Below are 17944 nucleotides of genomic sequence, written 5' to 3'. Positions count from 1 at the left end.
AATGTAGAATTACTGATAAGTGCGGAGGGAAAACTCTTAGCATGTAGTTTCATCACAATTACTAACAGTCTCACTAGTGGCTAATTAGGATGCAGTAAAGGTGGAAGGTGAGGCACTGGGCTATATGGTAACTGCGTGCTTGAAGTTTTGGGGTGATGATAATTATACGGATTGAGGCTCTGAGCCTTTGGACCCCTATTAACAGAGACAAGGCTCTGTTAATAGCATTGGAAGCTTTGCAAAAAGAAGACTATTATCTCAGAGCAGTCAACTCCCAACTTAAGACACACTGTGAAATCCAGAGGGCTTCCTTGGCAGAATTTCAGGGAATTCCTCTCTCCTTGGTGCTCCAAGGCCTTCTGTGCAGAAAATCAGGTATAGAATTTGAGAGTTAAAAGCCACATCCTTGAAACTGGAACTGCCCCGTCTCCCCACCCCAACAAGGTAGTAAAGCAGCAACAGTGGAAGAGCTGCAAAGGATATTGGGTGTGCAACCTTGACAGATCTTACATATCACAGTCGGGGCCCTGACAGGAAGAGACTAGGGCCCTGAGACCTGGAATTAAGATAGTAGAGTGGACAAGGCAGAGAATCCTGAAAAGACCTTCCCAACTCCTCTGAATCCTTCAGACCAGCAGAAGCCTAATTCTCATCTGTCCTGTCAGAAGAGAACAGCTTCCCTTTGCCTGAAGACTGCACAACAACTCCTCTTGAAGCCTGGGCCTTGCAAGATAATCTTACTCCCCTCAAGATCTGCCTCACTGCTGCGCACTGCCTCCAGGCTAATGGTCCCTCATTGCTGTCAGGATGGTAACTCCAGCACAGCCCAAGCAGTAAGTACAATTCCTACTCCAGGAGGAGATAACTTACGTGACTAAAACATCAGAGAAGCTGGTTAATATTTTCTGCTAAGAACCAGGGAAATGGGTATTGGAGTGGACTTTAAGGGTGTTGGACTAGTGGGGGTAGAATATGTCAGCATAGGCTGCAATTCATCAACAACGGCACTCCCAGGATTCAATGTTCTAGCAGATACCACTCCTAGTAGTCTGCTGGGATGTATGTCACTTTGAAGCATGGTCATCATGATGGCCTGCAGTTAATGAGATGGAGATTCCAGAATTTCTGCAGTATAGTATTGAGGAAGGGGTCCAAGGCTCAGAGAGGTGGAAATGCTAGACGGATTTACTGTGTAAGATGTAAGATTGTTCCACCTGACTATTCTCAGGCAAAGTCTAGGAAACTCTCCATTCATACAGGTAATGGGGAACAAACTAGCGAAAGATCTGAGGCATGCTGCCCTCAGTACATCAAAGACAGTGACGGGTGATGCTGCCATTAAATTCTGCTCCGAATGAGCATAATCTGGATGGAATTTCAGAATGTCAGAAGCAAGAAAGCAGTAATTAACCATCATAGGCTAGAATGACATAATTACTGTGTTGGACAGCAGGACTAGAATGACAGTGTGACAGTCAGGGTACCTTGATCCAGAGGGACCTGTAAGTGGTTGCTAAAAGGTCCTAGTGTTACCAGAGAGGTGAAATACATGCACAGTGAATAGACAGTACTCAATTTCTAGAACAACAACAACAAAAATCTTGCTAGCTTACGAGTAGGATGTCAGCTGTCACAATGGGAAGATTAGGTCCCTCACCCAATTTCCAGATCTAACTTAGAGATCTGGTTTATGGATCCAGTGACCGCTGGCCCATGACTGAAGTGGAAACCCAGTCCCTTGAGGGAGGACTCTGCAATGCCACTGCAGGAACATATGGTAAACATTCCCCAATTCTTCTCTGTGGCAAAGCAACTATGTAGGAGAAAGGAGGATATCTAGATTTTTTTGAGGAATGTGAGATAAAAAGTGATATTGATATGAGAAATCTTAGGATATCTCTGGTTAGTAAGGGTTTATGGAGGTAGCAAAGGAAGGTCTGACCAAGTCTATTGCACAGGGTGTCCAATGAGTTCATACCCACCATGTAGTTATTTTCCCAGTCCCCGAATGTGCAACTGGGATAGACATATTCAGCATCTGTTAGAACCCTCACACTGGCCTCTGAAGAAAGGGCTATGACAGTTGTACAAGGAAAGGTCCCATCCCTTAAACTCCCCATCCCCAGGTAGGTAACACTGTTAGCTTTAGTTTATAAATAAGAAACTTGGGTCTAAAAGAAATTAGATTAACTTGGCTAAGGTTTTACAGTTAGTAATTGACAGAACCAAGAATTGAACACAGTTGAATCTGGTTCTAGAGTCTGATTTATCTAGTTTTTAACTACTGCCTACTTGCCTACGCTTGTATGTTCTATAACTGTAATAACTGTAATGAGGTAAACTAGTATCATCTCAAACTTCTTGAGAAGATTTGGTTACTCCTCTTAATTGATCCTATGTATATATTTTTCTTGGTATGAGAATCCATTAAAAATTGTATTTAAAAGCCTTGGTTTTAACCCCCTGAACCACTTACATATTTTCAGTACTGTCAGTAGTACCCATCACCTAAAGAAGCTTTAGAGCTGCGAATGACGATTCTTCATGACTGAGCCTTACTCTCAGGAGATACTTTTCAGAATCTTAGCTAATAAGGGCCGAGGAATCTTAATCAAGTAAGAAAAGGAAATTATTCATTCTGTAGGTGACTGCTACTAACATCAGAATGTAGTAAGCTTGTCTACCAAGAGTGAACCCCATGACTGGTTATTTAAAAAGGCTAGAGTTATATGCTTACTGCATACTTAAATGAATTTTAGAGTTAAATGTATATCTGAATGACTGTTAAGCGTAAAAAAAGTAACATATGAAAGAAGTAGAAGGAAGCTAATACCAGACTCAGGGTGGGGAAGCTTTTTTTCAAATAAAAGAAAAGAAACTGTAAAATAAAATATGGGTAGATTTACATACATAAAAGTTTTTAACTCCTTTTGTGGTAAAAACCACCACAAAGAATATTACAAGGCGAAGAGAAAATTCTGAAGAAACTACAACAAAGTCTTAATACCCCTAATATATAAAGAAATCTTATAAATAATGCATTTGTCTTCTAGTTAACAAAAATGTATCGAGCAATTATGATCGTCTAGGTCAGACGATGGGGACACAGCAGTAAATCGAACAGCCACTCTTACAGAACTTGTAGTCTCATGGGGGGAGATGGCCAAGAAATAAAACAGATAAGTAAAAGCATATATATGGCAGACGATAATAAGTGCTATAGAGAAAAAGGAAGTGAGAAGTGGGATAAGGGCTTCCAGGAGGGAAGAGATTACAAGTTTTAATTGACAGATGGTCTCCCTGAGATGATGACAGGTGAGCTAAGACCTGAAGGAGGTGAGAGCGAGCCACAGTGACACCTGCGTTTCAGGCAGAGGGAAGGGCAGTGAGGTGCCAGCAAGCCTAGTATGTTCGAGGGGAAGCAGGGAGCCCAACCAATGAGGCCAGAGTGGAGAGGACAAGAGAGCAAGTAGCAGGAGATGATGTCCGAGGGACAGCAGGGTGGAAGTTGATCAGGCGGAGTCCCACCACCTGTCGGGAGAACTCTGGACGTCCTTATGCAGATGATCGGGAGCCAGTGGAGGGTTCTGGGTGGAAGAATAACATGACCTAATCACGTGTTATCAAGATCATGCTGGTTGTTGTTTAAAAAGAGGAAGTGAGTTAGGAGGTTATTTCAAGACTGTAGTAGAAGCAGGGATTTTTGTTTTGCTTGTTTTATGTTTGTTTTGCAGGGGTGGGCAGGGGGTGGTGGCGAAAATCAGCAGCTTGCCTTTGGATGTATTAAATTTAAGATGCCCAACAGACATCCAAGGTGAGCTGTCACCAGCCACTTGGACATCCGAAGTCTATGGTTCTGGGGAGAAGTCTGGCCTGGAGTTCTAACTATGGGAGTTGTCAACATAAAGACGGTATTTAAATGAGATCAGTAAGAAAGTGAGCACAGACAGAAATAGGAAGACATCTAAGAACTAACCAGGAGTCAATCCAACATCAAAGATTTGAGTCATGAGGAAGAATCAGCAAAGGAGAATTAGGGCCAATAAGGAAGGAAGAAAATCAGGTTTAGGCTCAGAAGTGAAGAGTCAAAGGCATCAAGCGGCGTTGTTGATAGTTAAGTCAGGTGAGGACTGATGATGGGTTGTATCTGGGGATCTTATTTATTTAGCCTGTTAGTTATTCCTCAGTCTCTCAGCCCACTCCCTCAGAATACACCCAGACTCACTTTTTGCATCCCCCTGCCTCCTTTCAGCCAGCATCCACTTCTTTGCCTCTTCTAACAGAAATCAGAAATCGTGCAAGCTTTCACCACCTGTTCCTTGGATCAATACAACAGAAGGCCTTCATGCTAGTAGTCTAATGCAGAAACCCCCTTATAAAGGGACAGAAAGTAGAAACAGAGTGAAGGCTATGAATTTTGATAACTATATATTAAAAAATTTTGTGTGTGTATCTGTTGACTAAAAATAAAACCATTCAAATGCACCAGCTATCAAAGAAATACAGATTAAAAATAAATCGGCCACCATTTTTTTTGCAAATCAAACTGGCATTTAACAGAACATATCCTGTATGGGCAAGACTCAGCAGACATTCTCATATACCACTGGTGGAAGTGTTAATTGGTAAAGCTTTTCTACAGGGCAATTTGGCAACATATAAGAATACTTTTTTTTTTTTTGCAGTACGCAGGCCTCTCACTGTTGTGGCCTCTCCCGTTGCGGAGCACAGGCTACGGACGCGCAGACTCAGCGGCCATGGCTCACGGGCCTAGCCGCTCCGCGGCATGTGGGATCTTCCCAGACCGGGGCACGAACCCGTGTCCCCTGCATCGGCAGGCGGACTCTCAACCACTGCGCCACCAGGGAAGCCCCAGAATAATTTTTGTGAAGTTCCTTCTTCACACCTTTTGGTCCAGTGATTCTGCTTCTAGCAATTTATTGTAAGGTAATAATCAGAATGTACAAGATTTCTATAACAGGATGTTCACTTTAGCATTGTTTCCTATAGAATTTATAGAAGTCTATAAAATTCTACATTCTTGTGGAATATAGGAACAATACCTTAGTATTGTTTCTTAACAGAATGTATAGGGTTAAATTATAATTAATAACTTAATACCCAACATTGGATCTTGAGTCGATAAATTACAAGAGAGCCACAAAAGAAATACTCTGCAGCAAAATAATATCTAAAAGACCTGAGAACATGTCAACAAGGTATTAATAACGTTTTTAAAAAGAGCTATAAAATGGTATTTATGGTATGAGTCTAATTTTATAAAGAAAAAGAAAACTGAGAAAGGTATCAACTAAAATCTTGAGAGTAATTACTTCCATCCATGTTTGAGATCACAGGAGTTTTTATCAGAAATATTTATTGAGGGCCTACCATGTGGCAGCATAGGTAGTAAACAGTGACAATATTCCAGCTCTTGCAGTGCTTACATTCTATGAGGAGGGATACGGACAATAAACAATAATAAGTAAGTCTTTTAGGAGGTGATAAGTGTTGGAGGAAAAATACAGAGCAGAAAAAGTGGGATTAGGAGTGGTATGGCTGCCACTTTAAATATGGTGGTCAGGGTAGGTCCTATTGAGAAGCCATTTAACAAAGACTTTATGGAGTTGAAGGAATTAGCCATGTGAATCTGGAGGGAAAGGTATTCCAGAGAAGGATGAGCAAATGCAAGGCCCTAAGGTGGGAGTGTGTCAGGTACGCCTGAGGATGGGCAAGGAAGTCTGGGAGGCTGGAGTGGAGTGAACACAGCAGTAGAAAATGAGGAGCCAGACTGGGTAGAACCTACTGGAGGGCTTTGGGGATGTTGGAATAGACAGGTTAAGAAGCTACCGTAATAACTGAGATGAGAGATGATAGTGTTGTGATCAAGTGGAAACAGTAAATACAGGGAGAACTGGTCAGATTCTGGATATACAGTTGATCCTTGAACAAAAGGGGGGGTTTGTTGGTGCACCCACCCTCCACGCAGTCAAAAATGCTCATTAACTTCACAGTCAGCCCTCTGTATCCATGGTTCCACACGCACAGATTCACATGTAGAGCTTTAGTATATATTTATTGAAAAAAGTCCGCACAGTTCAAATCTGTGTTGTTCAGGGGTCAAATGTACTTTGGAAGTAAGACCAACATAATCTCTTAATGGTTTAGGGATGGGGAACAAAGAAAGAAGGCCTTCAAGATTCGGAGCCTGAATGATTAGGAGGATAAAGTTGTCAGCAATTGAGGTGGAAAGACTGTGTGTAGAGCAGGTGTGGGGTGGCAGTGGGGGAGATCGGGAGTTGAGCTGTGGACATGGTGCGTCTCTCCAAGGGCAGACGTCCAGGAGGCAGCTGGCTATGGAAAAGTATGGCGTTCACAGGACAAGTCTGGAGAGATACGCTCGGAAATCATTAGCATAGAGATGGTATTTGAACTGTGGGAATGGGTGAGCTCATCAAGAGAGTTCTTACTAGACCTAGAGAGTATTAATAATCACAGTGGACTGGCTGGGCTCCCCATCAAACACGCAAACATGTTCTATTTATTCCATTAAAAAAACTACCTTTTTTATACCTCACTTCCCTGGTCAGCCACCACCCATCTCTCTAGCTCCCTTTGCAGTGAAATTCCTCAAAAGGGGTGTCTATACTCAACAGTCTCCAACTCCGCCCCCACCCCCACCCCCGCCGCCTCCTTGATTTCTCTCAAGGCATTCTGCCAAAACCACCCGTGCAGCAGATGGTACTGCTGGGAGATCACAGAAAAACTGCCTGGACAACCAACCTCCCCTGTAAGTCTGGCATACTCTGTCACCTGAAATTCCTCTCTCTCCAACCTCTCCATTTAAGATAGAAACATTTACGGTCAGCATGACCTTACATGACATCATCGCCCCCTCTGTCACCACACACATATACACGAAGAGGCCATTCACCCCCACTGGAAATTCTGTGGCTTGTAGTTTCAAAATTACAGATTGAATCGAAGCCATTAAAGGTTATGAAACTGGGGTGGGAAAGCCTATTTTGCCAGAAAAAACTGGGGAGAAAGAGAAATCATAACCCTTCGACCTCACTCATAGAACTTTGTAATGCGGGAAACCAAAGCACTTCCTATTTCCTGCCCCTTCACCAACGGACGGCATTACAAAGAGAAAGCCCTGGAAATCAACTTTGGATATTGCCGTTGGACGGTTCTGCATCCTCAGCCAGAACTGAAAAGTTTACATTTTAGCTCACATCCTCACCCACCTGCCGGTGCATGCTGTGCTCCCTCCTACGCGCCTCACATTCCCACTTGGATGGTATTTGTTCTGCTTCTCCCTCCCACAGGTCCAATATTGTCATTCTCCTCCCCTCCTTCTCCTTATAAAAACCAGTCTCAGGAAAAGAAGGCAGAAGGAATGGTGGTTTCAAAGTGGCAGGAGTTTTGTGTTAGTTCTCATTTTACCAGTGGAAGAAACCAAGTCTCAGACGATGAAGTGAACTGCCCAAAGGTCAACAGCTAATTAGTAGGAAAGCTCCAAGAATTTTCGGATCAACTCATTTACATGAAGGTATATTGATTGATCTGCTCTCTGACAAAGGCATGTTCTAGCAGAAGCCATAGCCTTGGGCCAAAAGAATGGATGGAGGAAGTGGAAAGGGAGGAACAGCAGGCAGGGGGAGGATGCTATTATTTTAGCCTTAGGGCAGTGTTTTGGATGTTTGATTTTGCCTAACTGGCTCCCTTATTTGTCTATTTCAGTAGTCCTCAACAGGGGGTGATTTTGCCTTCCAAGGGGATGTTTGGTAATGTCTGGAGACATTTTTGGTTGCCACAACTAGGGGGAAGGTGCTACTGGCATCCAGGAAGTACATGCCAGGAAAGGTGCTAAACAGCCTACAGTGCACAGGACAGCCCCTGACCCCAGTATGTGACCCACAATGTCAACAGTTTAAGAACTCTGGTTTACTCTGAAAGGAGGGGAAGAGAGAAGAGAACGTTACCAAAAGTTGGCTCTGGAGTGATGTTCCAAGTACAGCTGTTCATCAGAAAAGGGGGCCAGGTGGATGTCGCCGAACGTCGGGAACATCATTCCTATTGAGCAGAAGACAATAGACTCAAAGTTGACTCCTACTGCCTTCTTACTTGAAGACCTGCCACTTGACCTGTTCTATTCTTTCATTCCATCTCAGTTATTACACAGCAGGCTAAAACATAAACTTGCCTCAAAGCAATGATAAGAAAATTAGGCAGAAGATTAGAGGGAATATAAAAAAGAATGTCAAAGCAAGTCACAAAGCTACATTATAATAAAAGTTTAGAGTCCTAGGTGAGGCATTTAACCTGGCATATTGGCTTTCTCAGCTACTGGTTGTTTTTTTTTTTTTTAACATCTTTAGTGGAGTATGATATTTTTTTAAAATTTATTTTATTTTTGGCTGCATTGGGTCTTTGTTGCTGCGCACGGGCTTTCTCTAGTTGCGGCCAGCAGGGGCTACTCTTTGTTGCAGTGCACAGGCTTCTCATTGCGGTGGCTTCTCTTGTTGCAGAGCACGGGCTCTAGGCTCGTGGGCTTCAGTAGTTGTGGCACATGGGCTGAGTAGTTGTGGCTCATGGACTCTAGAGCGCAAGCTCAGCAGTTAAGGCGCACGGTCCCGGCTGCTCCGCATCATGTGGAATCTTCCCGGACCAGGGCTTGAACCTGTGTCCCCTACATTGGCAGGCAGATTCCCAGCCACTGTGCCACAAGGGAAGTCCCTGGAGTATAAATGCTTTACAATGGTGTGTTAGTTTCTGCTGTATAACAAAGTGAATCAGCTGTACAGATACATATATCCCCATATCCCCTCCCTCTTGTGCCTCCCTCCCACTCTCCCTAACCCACCCCTCTAGGTGGTCACAAAGCACCGAGCTGATCTCCCTGTGCTATGCAGCTGCTTCCCACCTCAGCTACTAGTTTTTTTTCCTTTCTGTATGTCCGGTGCTTGGAATTCTGGGCACTTCTTTTATTTATTTATTTTTTCTTGTATTTATGGTAAAAACAACTTAGCTTTGAAAACAATCAACATTCCATCATCCTATCACATTATTATTTTCATTCTTAGACTTTGTTGATGTATAATCATATTGACTATTTATCTTTTTAAGTGCTGTTAGAATCTATGCTTATGTGCAGGCTCACCATCCTCCACGCTGGGAAGCCCGCAGCACTTGCGTTTTGTTCCTGACATTTGCAGTCACCGGGGGAGAAGGCAGATAACTTAGCAGGCAAACAAACACCTAGGCTGGCAGACCTGGAGTTGGCCCCTTCTGGGCAGGCAGATGTGGCGATCAGCGTTATTATTCTCATTATCTAAAAAACTACAGATCTTCATCATTCCAATAATAATACCTAAAAGTTCTTGTTTATGTTAACTCTGCCTTGAACCTTTTTATGGGCTTCCCATGTATTCATTCATTTAATCCTCATAATAATATAAAGTAGGTTCTATTATTATATCCATTTTATAAATGAGAAAACTAAGGAACAGGGAAATTTAAATGATTCAGCCATAAGCACAGAGCTAATAAGCGGAAGGAAAAAACCCAGGGGTGAAATCTCTTCCAATAGTCAATGGTCTCATACTTTAACTATGCTCCCCTTGATGTCCGTTAAAATAGAACAGATCATTTTAATTATGGTATTTTCAGAGGTGGTCAGAGAAAAACCACGACTGTAACATCATTCATATTTCTCCATGTAAATCTCAAGCACTACTGTTAAAACAATAATGACTGCTTGGTGGTTTTTCAATTTCGAGATACAAGGATATTAAACAACTCTGGAAAAGTCATATGTATCATTATTTGTGTAAACCTGGGAAGTTTCAGAGGAGGATGTTCTGAGCCCAAGCCTAAGAGGAATTGCCAAGATATTAGATAAAATGGAGGCGAGGAAATCATCAAAGGTAAAATATAAGAAAAATTCCAAGAGTAGAAGAAAATGAGTCTTCTGATTTAACATACCCACTAAATGTCCAGCACAAGAATTTTAAAAGTTTCACACTAAGACAACTAGAAATGAAAAAAAAAAAAAAATACTAAAAGCATCCAGAGGGAAAAACTATGTCATTTTAAAACTTCAGGAGTCAGAATGGCATTCGACTTCTCAATAGCAACATTGGGTACCAGACGCCAAAAAAAGATGCCTTAAAAATACTGAGTAAAAATTGTTTTCAAGTTAAAATTCTCTACCTAACAAAATGATAATATGAGGACTCAATAAACAGAAACTTCTCAACCACCCTTTCTCCAGAAGCTATTAGAAAATATTCTTTGCTGAAATGAATGGTATAAACCAAGAAAGGGGAAGATGAAAGAATATGGTGGAAAGTCAAAGTGGGGTAGCCACACAATAGGACTAGAGAGCTACCAGTTCATGGGTGGTCGAGGAGGACAGAGCATTACAGGAGAATTCCACAAAACAAATATTTATAGGCAATCTGTCAGACCCGTTAAAGCATGGAAAAAATTAGTCATGGGTATACGGAAAACTAAACTAATGAAAAAACAAGGCAATTTACTCCAGGAAAAACAAACGATTTCATGAAAAAAAAAAAATAACCATATGCACCTACCATGCCACCTGACTCAGCACTGAACAGTATTTACATTGTCATAATAATGTAAACGCCGATTATTGAGTTAAACAAGTAATAATTTAGGTCTATATTTCCTTATATTAAAAACAAATTCTGAAATCCAAGAAGCTCTGCAAAGCAACAAATTTTTGTAAGTTTGCAACATCATTTGATGGCAAAACCTGACCTGAACTGACATGAGTTTATAGTCTTTATTTATCCTACTTGGTATCCATGTTCATGTTTTGTTGCAGAAATACTACGTGCTTCATTATGGAGGGCTGCCTCAGATCCCACTGGAGGTGTTAAGTAACACATGGTATATGACTCTGTGACCTTTCCAAAGTCCTCCAGATTTTGAATTCTGAAACATATCTGGTCTCGAGGGTTTAGATAAGGGATTGAGGACCTGTATAAATACATTTAGAGGATGGGGGGGATGCCTCAAGAAGGGAAGGAGCTGCTATGCAGGAAAGCTAACTTCTCAACCAGAGAGTGACAAGAATAGCAATATGATAATTTTACATAGAAATATGTAGGTAACTAAGAGAAGCAACAGAGAATAGAGTTGAAAGGAAAAGCCTTTGGGGAGCAGTCTCTGGATAGGAAGAGGTGTGGCAGAGGGTGACTCATTTTCATTGTAAGCCTTTTTATTGTCATGTGATGTGGTAAGCTATGTCTTATTTTGATGGAAAATAAAAATAATTAGGAAAAAAATCAATCATTCTTCCCCCAGGAATGCACAGGGTAGAAAGCTGATAAAATCAGTATTCATTTCTACTTGTCTAGTTAAAGATACATAGCCGAATATAAAATTTCATAACCATTTCAAATATCTGGGGGAAAAGGATGCCCAGATATTAAGTCTAAATATTCGGCTTAGAGGGCAGCTCAACAGATGCATGTTAATTAACTTTGTTTAAAGTCTCATCATCCAAAAGCACCTAACCCTTTGAGAAAAATCCAGAAAAAAAATACAAATATTCTTTCTGGGAGGCCTTGAGGAGGAAATCCAAGCTACTTTGCTCTCATCTCCCATAATTCAATTTTATCACATGAACACAAGGCCTCCAAGATCATCCTGGGCTGATTTATAATGGGAATGCTAATGGAGTTCTTGACGTTAGGTATACTTTGCCCAAGTTTATTTATTTCTGCATGAGTTTTTAAAAAAAAATGCCTATTTCTAAATCCCTAAATTTTGAAACATGCAGGAAATTACAAACTTAAAGCTTTACTTATGCATATGGACCGGGTAACCTGGTGAGTAGGAGTTGTAGTTTATCCTCTGTCTTGTCTTCACTGGGTATGACTAGGGAGCCACAACAACAGTACTTTAAAGTAAGTAAAACCGGTAAGGAGCTGCAATTCTCATCAGAGATGCAACTGTTAAAACTGGCCAGTTACCTTCTAACCCTTAATTGAAAAAAATGTGCTGTTGGAACATGTCCACTCTCTCTGGTGAACAGTGGAAAGTTAGTGTGTGTGCAAGCAGTTGTGAGTGTGGGTTTCAGGGTCAGACAGATCTGGGGTCAAAGCCCTGCTCTGTCACTTAGTAGAGGTGTGTCCTTGCCACGATGCTTTCCCTCATCGTGCTTCAGTTTTCTCTTCGTAAGTGCGGATCGTAATACTGTCTCCCACTAAGCCAGGTCTCAATCTCGGCCCTACTGACATTTTGGGCTGGATAACCCTTCGATGTGTGTGAGGGCTGTCCTGTACATTGAAAGATGTTTAGCAAGTCCCTGGCCCTTCCCCCTAGGTGTGCGTAGCACCACCTCTGCCAGCTGTGACAACTCAAAAATGTCTTCAGACATCACCATATGTCCCCTGGGAAAGGAGTATAAAATCACCGAGAACCTCTGCACTAACCCTCCAAATAAACTGAAAACTTTCATTATTCACACTTCGTAAGGTTTTCATAAAATAATTTATGGAAATTGCTTAGCACACACAGACACTCGTTAAGCACAAAGAGAATACTGGGCTTTATATTATTATCTCGATTATATGTAGTGACCATAGGGAAAGAGACATACAGTAGGAAGAGAATATGTTAGAAAGAAGAAATGGACACCAGAGAGTTTCTCACATTACAGAAGGTCAACACTTGAAAGGGCTTTAGAGATTACTTCTAATAATACAGATGGGGAAGCCAAGGTCAAAAGGTCAAGTGTTAGGCCAAGTTAGCTAAGGAAAACAGTGATTGAACTAGGACAAAAATACATAACTCGGAACGGGTCTCCTTTACCATACTGAATACCACGCAGCCACTGCCATCAATGTCTTTTGGAGACTAGCCCATTTACTATGGGAGAATAGGATGAGAAAATCAAAGAATTGGTTTAACAGAAATGCTCTCTCCTCTTTTCTATAAAGGACTGAATATGGGGGAAGTAAGACGGCATATTTTACAGAGAAGTTAGCCTACTTTCTAAACCAGGAATTGGCCAACTCACCATTTGCTTTCAGCCATTTTTTGGAATGAAGGTAACTTTCCAACATCCTTTCATTGAACAGCATGTATCCCATCGGTTCTGAAATGATCACATCTACAGACTCAGGAAGTGAGATTTCCTCAATTTTCCCTGGCAAAACAATGATCTTGTCTGAAAGGTGGTTACTTTTCACTAGCATCTGTAAAACATAGAGTACCAGTACTACTGTTATACAGAATATTATAAAAATTAAGTTTTATAGGTTAGGGGTTGGCAGGGTGATAGGGATGAGAGGGAAGTGACCTATTTGCTTCTATAAATACCATAAAAACATTTTTCTTACTGCACAAACATTTCATGTTTACTATGGATAAATTAGAAGACACAGATATGGAACAAATAAAAACACCTATAATCAATACCACACACAAATAATAACAATTAATAGCTTGATGTAGACCCTTCCGGGCTCCTTATACAAACATACACTTATATGTGCATGTGTGTGAGTATGTGTGGTCCATGTATGTGTGTGTATATATGCACATGTACTTCGGGGGGTGTTATTAATAGTTTCAGCTTATTTCCTACTTTTCCACTGGCAATAAAGATGCCCCAAAGCTCTGTATAACAATCTTGCATAACTTAACAATCCTGATCCTTATGAAATCACCCCTTGATCTTTTGATTCCAAAAATAAATAATACCACGTTCAGGGCTTCCCTGGTGGCGCAATGGTTGAGAGTCCGCCTGCCGATGCAGGGGACATGGGTCCGTGCCCCGGTCCGGGAAGATCCCACATGCCGTGGAGCAGCTGGGCCCGTGAGCCACGGCCGCTGAGCCTGTGCGTCTGGAGCCTGTGCTCCGCAACGGGAGAGGCCGCAACAGTGAGAGGCCTGCATACCGCCAAAATAATAATAAAAAAAAATAATACCATGTTCATTAGCCTTTTTTTAGAAGTACATTTTACAGTTATCTATTCTTTTTTCTTTGATGTCCTCTGTATTCTATTTAATAACTTTGAACTCTCTTAAAAGAGGGACCTTGAAGAGAAATATAATTATTATATTTCTAATATATTTCTTCTTAATGCCAAATATGACAAGGTGGCCATATTATTACACGTGTGTCTTTCTGCTGCCTGAAAAAATATTTCCTAATAAACATCTTATATGCACCAGCACAAATATATACAGCACATCCCTTTTCAAGTTGTGGTTTCCTGAGGCTCTCAGATCTTTGCTCACTGTATTTATATATAGTCAGAGGCTCTCCATTTTGAATTTTTGGAACTTGACCCTTTCCTCACCCTAAATGCAGTATACCAAGCATTTGTCGTGATTCAGTTGCATTTTCTCAATTTCTGATCACTTCTTCCCAAAGCTAGGGTACGTTTCACCTTGAATTCCATCCTCTAGGGTGCTTCTCACCAACATTACACTGCAAGTTTGTTAAATGTCTTTTCCACTTATACTTTCCTTAAAAGAAATCAAGTAATCTCTGATCTGAGGAAAAACAATGAAGAAACTATTTGTACATGTCATCCACTGTCAACATTTACCCATGCACAAGGACTTGTGGAATTCCATTCTATCAACATTCTACACATGGATGTCAAGTTCAGGGGTCTGTGGACACGAGGCCTAAAGGGTAAAACTTTTGGTACCCCGCTTGTCTCTGTACATTCTCTTCTCAGGAGAGCCCTTCACCTGCATAGCTGTAAGCATGGCTCCACTGTGGATGGCTGTCCACACTACAGCTTTAGGTTTCTCCTCTCACCTGAGCACTGGCCATTACCTGGACATTTCTACCAACCTGCTTTGTTATCTCTTCAACCTCAACAAGTAAAGAGCCAACCTCAGCTTCTTCTTGAAAACTAACCATTTCTCTAAATTTCTTTAAAATCTCTATATAATCTTGTATTTCCTTGATTCCGTTTTGGTTACTAATGCCATAATCCTCAATATCCTGGTGGCATACATACATAGTTGCTTCCCATGGACAATTAGTTACTATCTTTTCTTATTTCTGCTTTTCAGATATGTCTCATTTCCACCTTTCCTTTCTGCATCAACTTGTCCAGTTCTTAATAGCTTCAAATCTGAAATTTAAAAATAGCATTTATATAATGAAAATAATAATGGCAGTGTCTACTTCACAGGCCTGCTTGAGGCTAAAACAAGATAAAGCATATTAAGGGTCATATAAGTGTTAAATTAGTATTGTCATATTATTGTTATTAAAGAAAAGTGTTCACTGAAAAGGAGAGATGTAGATGAGCAAAAGAATGAAAATAAAAGTAACTGTATTCCCATCATCCAGGTGTAGGCAGGGTGTATTTCCTAGCAGACTTTTGAGTGTATCTCTGTTTATAAAAATATGTACTTCTGGGGCTTCCATGGTGGCGCAGTGGTTAGGAATCCACCTGCCGATGCAGGGGAAATGGGTTCGAGCCCTGGTCCGGGAAGATCCCACATGCCGCAGAGCAACTAAGCCCGTGCACTACAGCCACTGAGCCTGCATGCCACAACTACTGAAGCCCGCACACCTAGAGCCCATGCTGCACAACAAGAAAAGCCACTGCAATGAGAAGCCCGTGCACTGAAATGAAGAGTAGCCCCCGCTCGCCACAACTAGAGAAAGGCTGCTCACAGCAATGAAGACCCAACGTAGACAAAAATAAAATAAATTTATTTTTAAAAATGTACTTTTTGTAGTACTATTTCATAACCTTTTGTTTCATGTAATATATTCTAGACCAGTTTTCTGAATATTTTTTGCATCATGGCATACATAAAAAAATAACAGTCATTTTTATGACACACTAGTGTGAATAGGAAAGACTGCCTGCAGTTTGAGACATCTGAGCTGGGGGTTCAGGCCACACAAGACCCTGACCATCTCCCATGAGGGCAAAGGGCATCAAAACCTACTACCTGGCACACTTTTCGGGAAGCTCTGTTTTAGACATCTTTCTATGAATTGTTCTAGAACATAATTTTTATTGGCTGTATAGTATTTCATAGCATACCTTGATTCATTTAACCAACCCCAAGTTACCGGACATTCAGATTACATCAAATGTTTCATTATTACAACAGTGTATCGACAAATAACAATGCAATTCAATCTGGGGACATACTTCTCACAACTTTTTTCAAAGTTAAAGGGTCTAGAACTTTTAAGGGTCTCTGGTTCACACTGTTCCACTGCCTAATGGAAAGGTGATTCCATTTCTAAATTTCAAGCCCTTCCTAAATTCTGCTTATGGGGTGTGAGGGTGTCCACACAACCTCATTGTATAAGACCGCCTCATCCACCTGAACCATGATGTTGGAAGGGACATTTTTCTGGCTAAATCTTGCTGGAGGGACCAATAAGATAGGATGATCAAGTGTGTGTGATATCTACTCTACGTGGAGACTTTACATAGAATAATCCTAGACTCTTGAACCCTCATGAAGATCAGAGATCTAATATAGTTTCAGAGAGAGGATGTTATAAGCTGTCAGAAGGGCAATTTGAGGTTCACAGGAAAGAATCTGAGTCTCACTATTTTCACTGGTAAAGAAGGACATACCACATACATACAGGCCACTGCATCTTGCAACTTCATTTATTTTTTAACCAAATTCAAAGAACACTAGATCAAGAATCTGAAGATACAGATCCTAATCCCGCCTTAACCATCGAAGAGCTGTGTGTCCTTGGGGGAGTCACTTAAACTCTCTTAATTTTATCCCTCTTGCAAAACTGGAGTTTAAAACTGAGTTGTTTTAAGGTTCCTTCTAGTTCTCACATGTCATGATTAGAAAAAAAGCAAAATTTCTGCAAAGTACGTTCCAGGAGTCCATGAACATAAGGAGTTTCATGATTAAATAATACTGGAACTTCTTTATAATATATATCCTTCTTACAAATTCACAGTGTCTATTAGCATATTAATGGATTTGAGAAATTCTGCAGAAAACTGTTTGGCTTGGCTAAATGAGACATCCAAACTTACTTGAATACTTTGCAGTTTTTCTTGAATGCTTATTTATCTCCCACAGATCAATCTTTAAGAAACAACAAAAATAGTTTTTTGATAATCCTACGTTTGAATACAATTCCTCGACAGAGATATTTGAGAACAGGACATAAACTCAACCAATAACATCTCTAAGACACAAGAGCAGCTAATTCCAGATGTGAGACACACACTATTCTTTGAGTCAGTCTTGCTGCCTTCCTTGCTCTTTGGTTTACAACAGATAGTTGTATGTTACCCTGTCACTTCAGATCCCATTCTTCCAAAACTGAAGTTCAGCACAACTATCCTTTCTAGAGTAATACATAACCAGCATCCAGGAAGAGAATATATTACACTTAAATCATATATAACCATTTTAGAAAAACATTTGGCATTATTCAATTAGCTGAAGATTTCTATAACTTAGAAATATCACTCCCTTTATAAATATACATTCTAGAGAAATGTTTGAACATGTGTATAAGATAACCTGTACTAAAACTTTATAATAATATTGGTAATTATAAAATAAAAATTTAAAATAAACTGGAATTAACTATTCACAGGGAAATGAATGAATAAGTGGTGTTATACCTAGAGGCTTCCCTGGTGGTACAGTAGTTAAGAATCAGCCTGTCAATACAGCGGACACGGGTTCGAGCCCTGGTCCGGGAAGATCCCACATGCCATGGAGCAACTAAGCCCGTGAGCCACAACTACTGAGCCTGCGCTCTACAGCCTGCGAGCCACAACTACTGAGCCTGCGTGCCACAACTACTGAAGCCCGGGCGCCTAGAGCCCATGCTCCGCAACAAGAGAAGACATCGCAATGAGAAGCCCGCTCACCACAATTCAAGATAGCCTGCATGCAGCAACAAAGACCCAACACAGTC

The 17944-nt window shown here is 41.0% G+C and overlaps 1 protein-coding gene across 4 annotated transcripts in view; it reads right to left on the bottom strand.

Moving 5' to 3' along the window:
- LOC111174638 (histone-arginine methyltransferase CARM1-like) overlaps positions 1–17944 on the bottom strand; it is a 286474-nt gene that overhangs the window by 52568 nt on the left and 215962 nt on the right. For all 4 annotated transcript variants that reach the window (XM_089913251.1, XM_022573594.2, XM_089913253.1 and 1 more), the window contains exons 6-7: positions 13061–13238; positions 7989–8079 (exon numbers count right to left, since the gene is read on the bottom strand). In XM_089913251.1, coding sequence (XP_089769377.1) covers positions 7989–8079; positions 13061–13238 — 269 coding nt within the window. The remainder of the gene's footprint in view (positions 1–7988; positions 8080–13060; positions 13239–17944) is intronic.

Source organism: Delphinapterus leucas, chromosome 6, assembly GCF_059928025.1.
Source record: "Delphinapterus leucas isolate spDelLeu-1000000601 "Yukka" chromosome 6, BTC_Dleu_Yukka2, whole genome shotgun sequence".
Lineage (NCBI taxonomy): Eukaryota > Metazoa > Chordata > Mammalia > Artiodactyla > Monodontidae > Delphinapterus > Delphinapterus leucas.
This window is presented reverse-complemented; position numbering and strand designations above follow the sequence as displayed.